Genomic DNA, 16,905 nt, shown 5'->3' with positions numbered 1-16,905 from the left:
TTGAATTGCGCAACATATTTGACCTATGCCAGTGCAGCTTATCTATTAATTTTTCTTGACCCAAAACATTTAAAATGAGACCAAAGCGTGTTTTATAACTGCTGCACTGTATTTTTTTTTTCTCGTGTGGTGATTGTGATAAGGTGAAAGTGGTACTTCCTATATTTCCTATGGTCACTTAATATAGTAATATCAGTGAGATGTATGACCTGAAAACATTATGGATCTTTAAACTATGATGAATAATTTCATACAGACAATGATTTTAAACAGTGATACATAACACAATATTTAAGACACACTTCTCGTACAAATATTCCGATATATTAAAATAATATTAATATATTGTAATGCAATGTGAATCTTCAAATGTACAAAACAACATTTTTGGAGGCTAATGTGGCTTAATCTGTAAATTTCATCTAACTGCTACTCTGTGAGGCAAAATTAAATGATTGAACATTGTTTTTTTCTAAAAAGAGAGTAAAGTGCAGTGCAACAGTCACTGACTTTATAAAAAATGCAGAATAAATCATTCGGTTCTTTAGTATATATTTAGGGTTTCTTACACCACATTTCATTTTTCTCAGGTTTCCATGCATGTGCTATCTATACTGTGGAAGCCATGACATGAGAAGTCCAGTTTAAGCTTCAAACTGATATTTGACAGCTTCTCATTGATCGTTGATCCAGGAGTGACGATAATGAATACATACACCAACTGTGAGAAGTTCAGTGAGGATTTCTCTCTGATCCAGATAAAGTTGTTCTTTGTAGTGAGTTTCTTCGGGCTTGGCTTCACCCAGCACAACCCTCACAATAAACATTGTCCATCTGTTTGTGTGGTGATGGCAGACATCGCTGCTCAGTGTGAGCGTTTCTTGGGTCCCAAAGGCTTTGGTGGTGTTCAGGTATGAATGTCTGAATACTGGTGCTCAAAGAAACAATTCAGCAGAAGTAGGAAACTATATATAGATTCAAACTGCCTATGGAGGTGCATGAATTTGCACACAGATTCTTACAAAGGACAAAAATAAGAGACTTTGCGTAATGTGTCAGACTGTAAGCCACAGAGTAATTCTCCACTACCTTTAATGATGTTCCTTCTAATTTAACTCAGGGAAATGTCTAATTGCTTTAACTTTATGGCAGCTCTGAAGGATGTGTAGTATATTGATTTTAATAATTCTCTGAAAGGCTAGTTTTGGCTCTTTGGGGATGTTAAATGGGAACTTTCATTCACTGCATTAATTAACTCTTTCCAGTATTTTCTTCAGATATGTCCAAAACATACATGTGTGATTGTCAGTTTGTCATCCACATTTCGTCCAGTGGGAGTTGGGTAACACATTACTGTTACCTTAGGAGTCTATTTGAACTCTCTCTAATGTCATAAAATGTGCTTCTCTAAATACTTATGACATATGTATATTCATATATGTAAAGTGGGCAACTTATTTAGCCAAAAAACTTTCTTTATGTTCTAATGGGCGAGATAAATAATATTTTCCAGTTCCTTATTGCAAAATATCTCAATATTAGGCATGTGAAAAAATTTGTTGAAATACACACTCAAATTGTAATGATTCAGTTCATGTTTGTATGATAGTAACATTGATTATCCAAACAACTTTTGTTTTAGGATGAAAAAAAAGCACTCCACGAGCATAAACCTCTACCAAGGCGTCTCACTTTCTGGGCAGTATTTACTTTTAATGGAATAATATTGTATTTTGTATATTAATTTTGTTCTTTTTAAACAAAGTTTTCTGTTCAGAAACATAGATTTAAATAGTTCTATCTAGCATTATTATAACTGAGACCTTCAGATCAATCTATTGACCTTCAAGGAGAGGTCAGAGGTTAAATGTGACATGATATTTTAAATCTTTATACTGTACGTTCTGTGTGTTGACAACACACACTTCTATATTTTATAGTTATGAGGATTTTTGTCATTTTTCAACCAATAAATCGTTGTTGACTTTGAAGATGTAAGGCACATTTTAATGGATCGTGATGACCCCTACACCCTTACAAAGTTTTATAGAATTCACTGAAAACTTTTCAAGCTATCGTGTTTACAGACAGAATGACATGCATGCACACACACAAAGGCTACCAAAAACATAGCCTCCTCTGCAGAGGTAATTATTTTTCAGACATTTTAAAGCCTCTAAGTATAAGTGATAGTCACTTATGGTATAAGATTTGCTTAACAAGCCAAGTATGATAATACATTTATATTTATTTATATTTTGTCACAAATGTTAAGCTGAATAATCCCAAAGACATCCTTAATTTACTTTACTTTTTTCTTCCAATCATACTATACACTTCCACAAACTGAGAAGTACTCATGGTTAAGCTCACCTTTTTGTATAAAAACACCAGAGTATGATTATTATCTTACAATTCCCTTCCTTAAACGTGATAATAAATTGCAACATTTTCCCTCTGTGTTCTCTCTTCTCCAAATGAACACATTGTGCTGAACAGTCCCTGGAGGCCCCATTGGCAGAGACACCAACCAATCAGCTAAAACCAGTGCTCAAGATCTGGCAGTGAGCAAAACCTAAGCTACATGATCACCTGATGCAACAATGCTGGGGTATTGCAACAGTAATTAAGTAGAATGCATTAGGGTCATTATTATCTTGGGTTTGACAGCACATTTTACAGCCTGGTACACAAGAAAAAATTATTATTAGATCTAACAACAGACACCTGACTTTTTAGGACCAAACAAGCAAAGAGCAACAATTTGACAAATAAATAACTCAGTCTTGAGAGGTCCTCATTCTTGTGTAGTAGCTTATGCTTTGTGGAGTGGTTTTCTTTGAGTTACTGGACCATAAACATTACAGCAAACGAGTAGTGTATCTAGGTTGAATGTGGAGAGGACCCAAATACAGGACACTCCGGGCAGAACACAATTAAAGACAGGACTTTTTAGGCAATAGAAGGTCCAAACTGTCAAACAAATCCAAATCCAAAAACAACCACATGCCCTCATGGAGGTTAACACACAGGAAAGCATAACAGAACAGACACTGTAAAATTATTGATTTATGATTAGGGAATGACAAACTGGAGGGGGTAAAGGCACAAGTGAATGTTGAGGAAGGCAGGAAGCAAAACCAACACAGAAACAAACCTGAAAAAAATAACCAAATGAGACTATACAGACACGAGTACTAACATTTAAGATGTACAAGCCAAGGAAACACAAGGGGACCAAAGCAAAAATACAGGAATGATGCAGAGGGAGACAGAAACATAGGGAAGCCAATTACTACAGCTACTACAGCCAAAGAAATAATAGTACTAAAAATCTAACGACTCAGTATCACAGGGACTAAGACTCAAGGTATAAAAAACAGGGACCATGACATAGGGGGCAGTGCTGCTCTGTCATATTATGGACAGAATTGGGTAGAATTACACCTCAGATCATGACAGGTCAATATCTATGTGGATGCTGTCATCAGCCACAAATGCAGAGCTGGCTGTAGAGAGGAAACACACTTTTCATGTGGCAGTTGGTTCAGCGCCAGCACAAAGGACAGTGTCCCCTATTCCTTCTGGGAATTCAGCGACCACAAATGGAAGACTGGCAGTGACAATTTTGAGAACTGGTCATCCAAATCAAATGCCACTGATCACAAATAAGAGCTGTATTCACATATGATGCATTACATAAATTAAATTACTTTCAAGTCATTACCATAAACTATGCTATAGATTGTGATGCAAATGATAATACCAATGAAATGTAAGACCTGCTCCAGGTGTGACTGCCATTTGGTGGGTCTGCTGGATCTCATCCTGGAGAGGGATTATGTCAGGGGCAAGGTGGCCAAATACATGAACAAACTGACTGACATGGGTGTGGCTGGATGCCTTCAAGCACATGTGGCCTGGTGACCTGTCTGCTATCTATAGTTGTCTGAAGAATCTTAACACCAAGTGTTTCCCTGGTGGTTCCAGACCTTCTGTCTACCAGGAGGCAGGTTTTACACCTCCTTAAATTCACACTAAAATAGTAGTATATCTTAAAAAGAAACAACAACAAAAAACTATCAGTTTCACACCACTATAGTGCATTATACCATAAAGAATATCTACTGTATGTGGTGAAGATTATGACACCATGTTCAGTTACTGCATCTCACCACAATTTTTGTATTAATTAAACTTTTTTATGCTCGAAACTTAGTGGGTCACACCACAGGCAGCCTGTAGCCACAAACCAACAGTTTAATAAACGTTAAGTCTATGCCGATGGTGTTCAACTCAAAAATATTCTAAAATATTCTAAAACATTCCTTATTGAAAAACTAAGCATGGTATAACTATGTGCTGTGTGCCTAACCGGGAACTATCGTCAGAAAGTGGAATGACAGCTTAAAACCATGAAACCAAGTATATGTGTTTCTGCAGGTGTGCCTAAATCAAGTATAAAACTGAGCAATAATTCCATCTGTTGCATATAAATTGCTATTTAACAGTTTTTACTTGCTAATCAAATTTCTAGTAACGAAATGTCAAATACAAGTTTCTAAGTTGTCTAATACCTTAGGTAATACTTTGTCTAAATTTTTTCATTTCCTCATGAATGAAATTATATTCATGTACCCAGGAAGAGGGGAGAAATATGGGGTTTCATGCCTGATGGCAATGCTCTCGTCTTTGTTTGCAACCACAATATTTGTTCAAAAAGCAGTAAGTTAAATTTATAATGTAGTTGGACTTGCTAAAGGAACATTATATTATCCAATAAATGTGCAAGAGTTAGTGGTGTAATACATGGCATCAGCTAATAACAGAGTTGGAAACAGCTACATTTACTGACATTTGATTGTGAATTACACACACAGATATACCTTCATGCAATGCTGCAGTTGGAAGGGTGAGTGACTATTTAGTACAGTGTGGTACACGCTGCATAAAATTAAAGTCAGTTCAAATTTTGAGTGAACACAGTCTATTTTTCTGCTTTTTAAAATTTTCTGCCATGGCTGAGGCAGAAATGTAGATTGTAGTCATGCAACATTTTTAGGATGTACTGTGGCATAATGTGGTTAGAGTCCTTAAGTTCTGATATCTTTGAAACAAGTAGTACTTAACATAAATATATGTATATACTTACTTACTCGCTACACACAAAATGACCACACTCAGCAAAAGAACATTACATAAAATATCACAGTATTATTGCTAATTACCTCGCTTAAGCAGCTCTTCGAAGATTGCATCTTCTCTCTCTCAGACTTCTTTTCTTATTTTTCTACTCACTGTGTAAAAACATACAATTAAATAATGAAACCAGATATTGTCTGTCTGACCAACACCCAAAAGCACATAAAAACTGCTCCCAAGTAAAAGTAAAAAGCACAAAAAATGGGAATGTCAAAAGAGGTACTTGAGCTACAGTCCTTAAGTACCTGCTGAAAAAGATATTGTTACCTTTCCTCTTCTTCATTTAATGTAGTTATGTTACAGATTGGATTAAAGTGTTTTGTAATAAAACATCACAACTATTGACAGTGCCACCAGTCAGTGCCTTCAAAGTGTGATCAAAAAAAAAAAATTACAATTTACATTTTTTTTCTCTTCTCATTTTCAGAGCTACATTCATACACTTTGGTTTCAAATTAAAAGGAATGTGAGATAAATACAACCTGCTATTTTCCTGCTGGACACAGTTAAATTACTCTATCAAATGATGCAAGGACAGTGGCACTATTACCAACATGTTTACTTTTCCATGTTTTAAATTTACACCCAAAATACATGGTGCCACAGCGTGACTATGTTTCCACAAATACTTGTTATCATAACACAGGCATGCACACACGCACGCATGCACGTGTGCGTAGACTCCTCACTACAGGGTCTGTCCTATCGAATGAAGGCAAAAGGTTCTGAAGACTCATCATCTTCCAAATCTCCTGTCTTCTCTAAATTCACTGAGGTTCTTTGTGGAAAGAATCTTTCTTTTTGCCATCTTGATCAATAGAAAGCGATGCATGCAAATGTTTTTTTTGTTGTGTCCCACCCCTGGTTTGTAGCTGGGATAGATAAATTATAGAATAGGTCCCTCAAAGCAGATGTTGGGGATTGTGGGTGCAGACAGGTATAGTGTGCTTGAAATGTAACAATGGCTGTGCAGGAGTAGCAGGTGCAGAAAATAAAAGCACACACACACTGGCAAACATACACAAACAAATACACACAGTAAAAAAAATTTAAATGTGTTATTATTACCTCCGCCAAGGTAGTTATGTTTTCGGTCGCGTTAGTTTGTTTGTCTGTTCATAACTCCAAAAGTTATGAACGGATTTCGATGAAATTTTGTGGAGTGGTTGGAAATTACAAGAGGAAGAAGTGATTAAATCTGGATCCAGGAATTTTTTTAAGGATTCTTCACTATTGCGGGATAGGGGGTTATTGTTGTCTGGGAAAGATGAAAGATTATTTCACAGTATTTAGATACACGTATTACAGCGTCAGTGACACTATGGCCTTGGCGGAGGTTTGCGCTCTCTGAGTGCTTCTAGTTTCATTTGTTCTTTACAGAAAATGAGCCAACAGCAAGGAATATGGGGTTGAAATAATTATCCTTATTTTTTTGGTAAACATTGAAAATGAGTCCAACAGACTCGAACATCACACAAGTGTTAAGTTTGTTTAAATTTAGTGCAACACATACATTGCAGGGATCATATTCTTTGGCACATCGGAGTTTCTTATTTTTTATGTTTGGGATATTCTGTGAACCCTATGTTTTTGTCTTTCCAAGTTTTTTTTTGGCATTCTGCTCATTTAAAAAAAAAAAAAAGCAGGAAACTGTGACAAAAATGCACCTGTTCGGTTTCCACGCTGATATACGCCAGTCTCTCATTGGCCAAGCAGAGGAAAAGTTTGTATATATACTGTGACTACACTGTGGCAGAGTGTGACTGGTTTTTGTTTTCTCATCCAGCGAAAGCATGAAGTTGCTCATTTTGGTGGCTCTGTTCGGGCTTGGCCTTGCCCAGCACAACCCCCACTTTACAAATGGAAGGACAGCCATTGTCCATCTGTTTGAGTGGCGCTGGGCTGACATTGCTCAAGAGTGTGAACGTTTCCTGGGTCCCAAAGGCTTTGGTGGAGTTCAGGTATGTATAGCTGAATACTGTGTGTAGCTTCTAGGGAAGGAAGATAATCCTTTGTTTTGCTGCTTTCATTTCAAAATGACAGTAAATTTTTTGACATATTTTGTCTTAAAGAAGTACTATAACACGAGAAAAAAAAAAAAGCTATTTGTGTCCTTAAGCACAAACCTGTAGCTCACACACACAGGCCAGATTAAATGACATAGCCAAGGGTTATTGTTTCAAACTTTAAAAGGGTCAAAAGCATTTTTTGTGTTGGCAACTGTGTGTATCACTTGAGTGTGCCCCCCAATAGTAGAATCAGTATAACCTATTTAACGCAATCTTTGACCTAGATAATTGCTTTTAATAAAATGAGAACATGTGTGATTTATTTACTCTGTGCTCCTCAGATTTCTCCTCCAAATGATCACATTCTGGTGAACAGTCCCTGGAGGCCATGGTGGCAGAGATACCAGCCAATCAGCTACGACCTCTGTTCGAGATCTGGCAGTGAGGCAGAACTGAAGGACATGATCACACGATGCAACAACGTTGGGGTAAACAAAATTATAGCTGTTATTTAGTGATAAGCCTTATGGATTTCTGCACCCTCATGTTATTACCAAATTTTTTTGCTACACTTTTTGTAATAACATTATATCAACCATGCCTGGCAGTTTAGGACAAAATAATGAAGCCCAACAATTTAACAAATTAGTTGTATTTGAACTTAGTGTGCAAAGAAAATCTACAAAATTGATTTGTAGAATTAGATTTTGTGAGCTGCACCCTCAATAATCTATGTTTCCAACAGGTTAACATCTATGTGGATGCTGTGATCAACCACATGTGTGGATCTGGTGGTGGATCAGGAACCCACTCTTCATGTGGAAACTGGTTTAATGCTGGCAGTGAAGAGTTCCCCAGTGTCCCTTTTTCCAAATTGGACTTCAATGACCAAAAATGCAAGACTGGCAGTGGCGAAATTGAGAACTATGGTGACATATATCAGGTAAGAAATGTCAGAAACAATGTCAGAACATTGTTTGAGCTCAAACTAGCTCAAACTGTTTGAGATGGTCACACTGATTCCTATATTGCAATATTGCAATAGCTTTAAAATTTTTTGTTTTTACATTGTTAAGACGTGTCATCCAGAACACATATTTTGTGGTCAGTTGTCTTGCCCATGCACCTTCATATACTCTTTCTATTTCAGCATAATTTTGACTTTATCTTTATATGCCTATTATCAAATATTACAAACTTTATTTTGTTACGATTTTGTCAAAATGTAACACCCATTTTTTTTTTAAACTATCATTTCCCTTCTATTCATGAGTTGTCCCCTTTCCTAGAGAATATAAATTGTGTAATTAAAAACAAATAAACAAACAAAACAAACAATGCTAACAGATTAGGTACCAGCAGTGAAACTTGTGGTACTCTACAGGAAACCTTCCTTAAATTAGAGAAATCTTTATTTCTTTGTAGCTACTTATATCTAACATTAAGGTAAATTTTGATATTTGTAAGTGGTTTAACTATACATTCTGTAATACTTTTGGTAGTCATATATCAATTCAAGTCCAGCATTTGATTCTTAAACTTTTTAGCAGTCCAGTATTTTTTTTTCATTAGTACTTTGAACTAAAAAGAAGTAAAAATTTGTGTAAACAATATCTGCATGTACAGTATACCATGTTTGCCTCTTAGCTCCACAGTGTTAATAAATATTAACTGCTTCAGGTACGTGACTGCCGTCTGGTGGGTCTGCTGGATCTCGCCCTGGAGAAAGATTACGTTAGGGGCAAAGTGAGCGACTACATGAACAAGCTGATTGGCATGGGTGTGGCTGGATTCAGAGTGGATGCCTGCAAGCACATGTGGCCTGGTGATCTGAATGCTGTCTATGGTCGTCTCAACGACCTTAACACCCAATGGTTCCCCAGTGGCTCCAGACCCTTCGTCTTTCAGGAGGTAGGTTTTCTGGTCTGCGTCTAAAGCAGCCATCAGCCATGACAAAATAGAAGCATATATGAATAAAAGCATTCTGAGAGAATATGTGATCATTGTTATTTGGTAAGCAACAGAAAAGCAAATAATGGTATAAAACATCGAAGCTTAAATTGTGCAGCTGACAAATCTGTACCAGATGTCACCTAGAAATAGTAGCATGTTTTTGTTACTAAGAGACACGAGTTTAACAGCATATACAAGGTTTTTCATGCTGCAGCTGCAAATATCTTTGTGATATGGTTTATTAAACACTTCCTAGTTTACAGACGGATTTTGAGCTGAATCCGTTACCTGGGGTCTGATTTGTGGTCTTTTTGCTGTAGGTTATTGATCTGGGAGGTGAGCCCATTACAGCTAGCGAGTACGTCAGCCTTGGAAGAGTGACTGAGTTTAAATATGGTGCCAAACTGGGAACTATCTTCAGAAGATGGAACAATGAGAAGCTCTCCTACACCAAGTATGTTTTTTTTCTGCTGGTGTACCTAAATGAAGCATTACACAGTTTAACACAAAAGGTTATTTAGTTATAACTATAGATTAGATAAGCTAAGTTAGTTTTGCCAGAGGTTTCTTTCTGTTAAAAGGGAGTTTTTCCTTCCCACTGTTGCCAAGTGCTTGCTTATGGGGGTCGTTTTGACTGTTGTGTTATTCTCTGTAATTATTGTAAGGTCTTTACCTTATAACAGGGATCCTCAAATCCAGGCCTTGAGGTCCGGTGTCCTGCAGGTTTTAGATGTATCCCTGATCCAACACACCTGAGTCAAATATAGAAGTCATTAGTAGGACTCTGGAGAACTTGACTGCATACTGAGGAGGTAATTCAGCCATTTGAATCGGGTGTGTTGGATCAGGGTCACATCTAAAACCTGCAGGACACCGGACCTCGAGGCCTGGATTTGAGGATCCCTGCCTTATAATATAAAGTGCCTTGAGGTGACAGTTGTGATTAGGCGCCATGTAGATAAAATTGAATTGAACTTATTAGTTCTACCATCCAGGCATAATTCTTCTTCTTGCTACAACCAAGTGCAAATCTTATGTCTATATTGGCATAAAGTCAAAAATCACTTCTGTACAGCCCCCAGTAATGTAGCAAACATCAATCATGTGTTGACTTTACAAGAAGGAGAATTTTAGATGGGAGGGACAAAAAGAATTTGCCAAACATAAATGAGAGGTTTTGAGTAGGACACATTTACTTCAAGTGACTCTCAATTTATGTCAAACTATAACCCACCAGCTGGCTTGCCAATGAAACCAGTACTGTCATGTGGTGAATCATGTATACAAAAATTCATAAATATTATGTTTGTTTGTTGACTCTTTCTTTCTTTCTTTATTTCTTTCTTTCTTTCTTTCCATACTTTTTGTTTTTCTGAAGTGAGGGAGTCCATGTGACAATGATCTCTATAATTCCCAGTAGGCTTCTGTTTTTATTATCAAATTAAGTTGGAGAGTTAGAGAACGGCTTTTTCCTTTTTTTGTATTGCTCCTCCATGATTGCTGTTAATCAGAATTAACTAATTAGCAAGCTACCACATGTTACTTAAGTGCGGTTAGCGCAACCATTAAAAAGTCTATTCTAAGTACTGGTCTTAACAAAGACTTAGCAGTAAAGATCAGCTGGTGCAACCAGTCCAAGACGTTCTGAGCTAATAACTATTTGTTTTGCTGTGTTTAGGAACTGGGGAGAAGGATGGGGTTTCATGGCTAGTGGCAATGCTCTTGTTTTCACTGACAACCACGACAACCAGAGAGGCCATGGTGCTGGGGGTGCATCCATCCTTACATTCTGGGACCCTAGACTCTACAAGATGGCTGTCGGTTACATGCTGGCCCACCCTTATGGTGTAACCAGGGTCATGTCTAGCTATCGCTGGGACCGCAACATCGTAAATGGACAAGTATGTGCTCTCTTAAGAAAAAAAGACAATATTTAGTGTGTATCAGACACTTTTTTGTTGATTCTATTTATCCATGTGTTTCAGGATAAGAATGACTGGATTGGACCTCCCAGCAATAGTGATGGATCAACCAAGCCTGTTCCTATCAACTCTGACCAGACATGTGGAAATGGATGGGTTTGTGAGCATAGGTGGCGTCAGATCACGTAAGTCCTCAGAAATCATAAGAGAGCACACACACCTGACCTTACACACAAAACCCAGTTCTGCCTTGTGAGATGGATCACAAAAAACTCTCCTGTCTAGGAACATGGTCATTTTCCGTAATGTGGTCAATGGGCAGCCTCACTCCAACTGGTGGGACAACGGGAGCAACCAGGTTGCCTTTGGACGTGGGAATCGTGGTTTCATCATCTTTAACAATGACGACTGGTAAGGATTTTGCTCTAAAGGGACTTTGTGTGTGACTGCTTCCTATTTCACCCATCTAAGGAAAGGAGTAGCTTAAATGTGTGCGACAGACTGTTTACACATATCAAAATATAGCTAATATGAACATTATCCATCAATAACATTTACAATTTCCACTTTGAAGTTGCTCTAAAATAAAAAAATAAAAATAACATTTTCCTTTACTTTTTCCAAGTATTTATTCTATGTTTTCATTTTTTTCCATTACTCAAAACTTGGAAAATATTTATAAACATGTCCCATTAGTTTACAAAAAACATTTTATAAATAATATATAATTTGTAAATAACGCAATTCCAAATTGCAATGACATATTGAAATGCTACAAACTAAATGTTTGAGGTCAGAAATGTATTTTTGCTATTGTTTGCTGTTAAGACAAGGTCAGTGAAACACTTTTTACACTAACTAACTGAGAAGAATACCGTATTTTTCGGACTATACGTCGCTCCGGAGTATAGGTCGCACCAGCCAAAAAATGCATAATAAAGAAGAAAAAACATATATAGGTCGCACTGGACTATAAGTCGCACTTTTTTGGAAGGGGGGTTTGATAGAATCCGAGACTCAGAGCACAAATTCCATCTTGAACGGTAATTTAAAATAATAATGGATTAAAGAACAGGACGCACACGGTTACGCCTACGTTATGCTAACGTAGCACATTCAGCTACATGACGCACAACGAACACGTGTTCGGTATTGTAACGTTGTAAACACACTTCCAAAGTCGGCGATATTCACAACAAAGGTCGTCTTTATTAACAGAAAAACGGCTGCTGTAGGCCACAGCCACGCCAACCACAACTACAACAGCGGAACAGCAACACACACACAGGCAAGATCTCGGTCTTTTTCTCTCTCTCCATGCTGCCTTCACGAACCTCCCGAACAGTCCGAAATCCCACAACATCAACACGCTCTCTAACTAAGAGAATCGCTACAGTATGTTAACGTAACATTAAGTTATTCAGATAACCATAGCATAAAGAACATACTAACAAGTTAACCAAACCATCAATCCATTGAATTCTTCATCCTCGGTGTCACTTCTAAACAATTCCGTACACTCCGTAGACGAAGCGCCGCTTCCTCTTCTGTGTCGCGTTAGTCAGACTCGTCGTCAGCTGCAGTTCCAATTATTCCAGCCTTTCTGAATCCCAACAGGATGGTTTGTCACTGAAGCCCATGTTTTCTTGATCCATCCAATGACTTCCAGGAAAGTTGGGTGGCGCATTCTCCCAGTTGCCGTTAAGCTGTGCTCTCCATCCATCATCCACTGCGCCCACAGGTTACGCAAGACTGCCTTAAAGCTGCAGTTCACGGAGATGTCAAGTGGCTGGAGTATTTTGGTTCATGTGTTATAAATGTCACATATACGTCGCTCCGGAGTATAGGTCGCACCCCCAGCCAAACTATGAAAAAAAGTGCGACTTATACTCCGGAAAATACGGTAGTTAGTTATGGCTTCATCTGACCAAGTGTTATTATATTGCTTTAAATTTTTTATATTGTGTGGAAAACAGATACCAAAAAGGAAATACAGTTTAATTGTGACACTGTTTGTGGCTTTAAAATTAGGCTTATCTTTATTTTCCATTCCAGGAATCTGGATGTCACCTTGAATACAGGCATGCCCGCTGGCACCTACTGTGACGTCATTTCTGGTCAGAAGGAAGGAAGCAGATGCACTGGGAAGCAGATCACAGTTGGTAGTGATGGCCGTGCACACTTTGCAATCAGTAACAGTGAGGAGGACCCCTTCGTTGCTATCCATGCTGATTCTAAGTTGTAAATCCACAATTTACAAATTTAAATTCAAATAAAGCCTCATTTTAAAATCGGAAATGTTCGTTTTGTAATTTTTTGCCATATTTATTTAGTGTACATTTAACTAACAGACTGATTGAACACACAACAGTCACACGACTTCACACGGTTCTAGCCAGAAAAATATATCAGCCCGGTTTGTTGGGAAGGGGGGGTGTTAGCATTAGCAAACTAATGCTAATTGTCTCTCAAATGGTAAATGCTAAAGGCCGTGCCTGCTTGCTAATTGCAGTGATGTGAACAGTTACATTGAAAGAGCAATAGTACTTTTTATATATAAACCAGAAGAGCTTGCTGGTCCACCTCAATCATTTTGGAAAGACACTCATTCTCACCATTAGAAAAGAGCTGATTAGTCAAACTTGGAGGATCTATTACATTCCTATGGAGTAGCAAATGCCACTGGATTGTGAAGAAGCCCAACTAGAGCTTTTTAAGACCATTTTTATAGTAGTTGATTATGATTTCTTGTGTTCACAAAGGTGTTTTTTCAATATAAACCCAGAGAAGGGCACAAAAGTTGAAACAAAGAAAAACAAGAAGCAACTGCAACTGCCAGTGAACCCAAGAGTCCTCACCCTCATTGCAGATCTCGTTGATCAATAATGGGGAGAAACATATTAAACACGGACTTATCGGAACTGTTAAGGCTGAATTTGTGTTTTCAGTTAACTTTAGTTATTTCTTCAGCAGTTTATTTGGTTCCGTTGAAGTGTGATCTGAAGTGTTTGGTGGTGTCATCTCAGAAGAGCCTTTTTTTAGTGCTGTTGTGCCATTGTGCCACTTCAAAATGGGTTTAAAGCTGATGGAATCTCCTTTAAGTAAACTGAACCTACATCTCACAAAACCTTTCAGTGGTTAAGATAATTTATACGCTGTTCTTGTATAAATTATATTGTCTTATTTGCAGTTGTAATTTCTTTTTGGTTGTGCCACATTTGAGGCATTGCATTCAACTCCACTGATGGTTATGGATGTGGAGGGAACCACTTGCATCATTTCACCTAGAAAAATGGTTCTGAAGGTTCTGGTTCATTTAAAAAGATAGCTGTTTTTTTTTTTAACAGTTAAAGATGATTTTAATAGGTGAGGACCTGCTGTTTATGTTTCAAAGTGTAACTTTAGCCATTACACTGTAATATGACATACTGACTGAAAAGAGTGAAATGTAATACTAACTCAGGAGGACGTATGTCCTTCTGTCTATCTGCCAACTCTGTTCTTCAGGACTTACTAGGTCTACCAGTGGTTGTATTTTACATATACCTTATCAACCTCTTTGCCATGCTGCTGGTTCCCCCTTGTGATCAGATACCAGTCTTGCCAAAGATAAATAGCAGCTAGTGTTTGCACAGTTCAGTGTACATTCATTTAACAACAAAAGGTTGTAAGTTTACCTCTTTTGTAAGCACATTTCACACATTTAACCATTTCATTTTAGTGTGTATATTTTTTGAAGTTAAGCATTCCATAATTCTAGCCAATGCAAGATCTAATGTGATTTAAACTGCTTGTCACTGTCAGCCATTCAAGTCCCTTACTTTTTTGTTTTAAGTTTTTTTAACATTTGGTCACTATTCAAAGCTTTTTTTTTTTTTTTTTTGATAAATTTGTAGGATATAGACTTTCTTATTAGTTATTATTTGTCATGGATCCCACTGGCCTTGCTGTCTCTGGGCCTGCTACTCTGGCTTTTTCTATTAACCAATCGTTGTGTTTTAGAGGCGGATCTCCTCCCATGCAGTTGCCTGTGACCTGACCAGTTCCGCAGCTGCTGCCGATTTGATCATCATCCGGCCTATTTAAGTGGAGGAGGTCCTACACTCGACGCTGGATTGTTACTTACCCCAAGTCAGTTGAGAAACGGCTATCTTGTGAGTAGGAGTTCTGCCCACTGAAACATCAACTGACCCTTTGTCTCCTTTTTCTCCCCAGAGAGTGGAAAGCTGGAGTGTGAGCCAGAGAGTGAATGAGCAGAAGAGGAGTGTGGTCAAGGATCAGTTCAGGAGAGGCATTCTGTTTTATGGTGGAGCATCCCAGGGGGAGACCTACCCTCCACCCGTTGCCAACAAATCTCAGTTTAAAGTATGCACTGTAAATAAAGCCCTTTGAAGTGTCACTTACGTCTGCATTTTAAGTCCTCTCTTCACCATGACACTATTAGAGACGTGGTTCAAACCAAAGGATTTCTGTCCCCCAGTGTAACTTATACACTTATACTACAGTATATACTGTACTATGGTCATGGCCAAAAGTTTTGGCAGTGGCACAAAGTTTGATTTTCATACACTTTCCTGTTTCAGTTCTGATTGATTTTTTTGTTGTTGTTGTTTGTTTGATTCTATGACACAGTGAACAATAATCACAGGGATTCCATAAGTTTCAGCTGACTGAGAAGTCAAAAATTAATCAAGCCTAACATTCAACCACTGCAACAAATTTTGCTGTTCAGAAAAACTGGAAGTTCTTATTTACAAAAGCTTTAACATGCAAGAATACAGTCTGTGTGGGACTTAGCATCCTTATATGAAAACGCCTGCTGTTGTGTTGTTGAGTGTTTTTAGATACATTCTCCTCTGTCTCCTGCAGCTGAAATACTACATTTAGTAGCAGTACAATCTAATACAATCCCTAGAGAAAATGTGTACAAAACTTGTGTTTTTGATGATGATTTCCTTTCAGTTTCTATGCTACATTAACCTTAAATCAGTTGACGTACGTAATACTTTGAATACAAAAATTATTTCCATATACCAATATATCAGAATCAGAATCAGAATCAGAAGGTTTTTATTGCCATATGGGTGAACAGGTTCACAGCATTAGGAAATTGCTGCGGTACTTCGTGCTTACAGAAAAAACAAATAAGTATAAAAACTATAAAACAATATACAAGTATACAAATTGCAAATATACAGAGATATTAGAGCTATAACTATAACACAATATTACAAAATTACAAAATATACAGTGCAGAGACTAAGAGTTGAGTATGTGGGTTGCACCCATGAAAAACTTGCCAGATTTTCTCTGTCAATGCATATTTATATATATATGTATGTCATGGACAGAAATAAGCCACCCACACTAATAATATTTTATTTTTTTATAATGTTCAAATGGTTAAAATATGTTATTTTTTTGTGGTTGTTACAAAACAAGGTGTTTCTCCAGTCTCCAATGAGACATAGTACTAGAAGAGCAGTTATTCCTCCATTACACCACAAGACAGAATATTTCCTAAAAGGACAGAGTCCACTAGGGGTAAATAGCCAGGCCACTCACTGTACTCACAGTGCACCTAGCATAAACTGTGTGCAAAACGTGTAATGATGGACTGTCTGTGTATTTGTGTGCGTGTATCACACAAATATATATATATATATATATATATATATATATATATATATATATATATATATATATATATATATATATATAGAGAGAGAGAGAGAGAGAGAGAGAGAGAGAGAGAGAGAGAATTAAAAAAAAAAAAGAACCCTAAAAAAATAGGGAAAATATTGATAAGATCAATGTAA

General features: G+C 37.4%; 1 protein-coding gene and 1 pseudogene across 1 annotated transcript; both read left to right on the top strand.

Annotated features, from left to right (window-relative positions):
- The first annotated feature begins 704 nt into the window (after positions 1 to 704).
- On the top strand, positions 705 to 4,030 carry LOC115795607 (pancreatic alpha-amylase-like; annotated as a pseudogene).
- A 2,922-nt stretch (positions 4,031 to 6,952) lies between these two features.
- Positions 6,953 to 13,384, top strand: LOC115795587 (pancreatic alpha-amylase-like). Its single transcript, XM_030751560.1, has 9 exons — positions 6,953 to 7,163; positions 7,553 to 7,699; positions 7,957 to 8,154; positions 8,892 to 9,122; positions 9,485 to 9,618; positions 10,843 to 11,065; positions 11,150 to 11,271; positions 11,372 to 11,497; positions 13,142 to 13,384. Exons 1-9 carry the CDS (start codon positions 6,996 to 6,998, stop codon positions 13,329 to 13,331), a joined length of 1,539 nt encoding a protein of 512 aa, XP_030607420.1. The 5' UTR covers positions 6,953 to 6,995; the 3' UTR covers positions 13,332 to 13,384.
- The last annotated feature ends 3,521 nt before the right edge of the window (positions 13,385 to 16,905 follow it).

Source organism: Archocentrus centrarchus, chromosome 17 (assembly GCF_007364275.1).
Source record: "Archocentrus centrarchus isolate MPI-CPG fArcCen1 chromosome 17, fArcCen1, whole genome shotgun sequence".
Classification (NCBI taxonomy): domain Eukaryota; kingdom Metazoa; phylum Chordata; class Actinopteri; order Cichliformes; family Cichlidae; genus Archocentrus; species Archocentrus centrarchus.
The sequence above is the reverse complement of the archived record's forward strand: the minus strand, read 5'-3'. Positions and strand labels throughout refer to the sequence as shown.

Coding starts and splice junctions, on each gene's coding strand:
- LOC115795587 (XM_030751560.1), top strand. CDS start 6,996: ATGAAGTTGCTCATTTTGGTGGCTCTGTTCGGGCTTGGCCTTGCCCAG. Junction 9,123..9,484: donor GACCCTTCGTCTTTCAGGAG/GTAGGTTTTCTG, acceptor TTTTTGCTGTAG/GTTATTGATCTGGGAGGTGA. Junction 11,498..13,141: donor ATCTTTAACAATGACGACTG/GTAAGGATTTTG, acceptor TTTCCATTCCAG/GAATCTGGATGTCACCTTGA.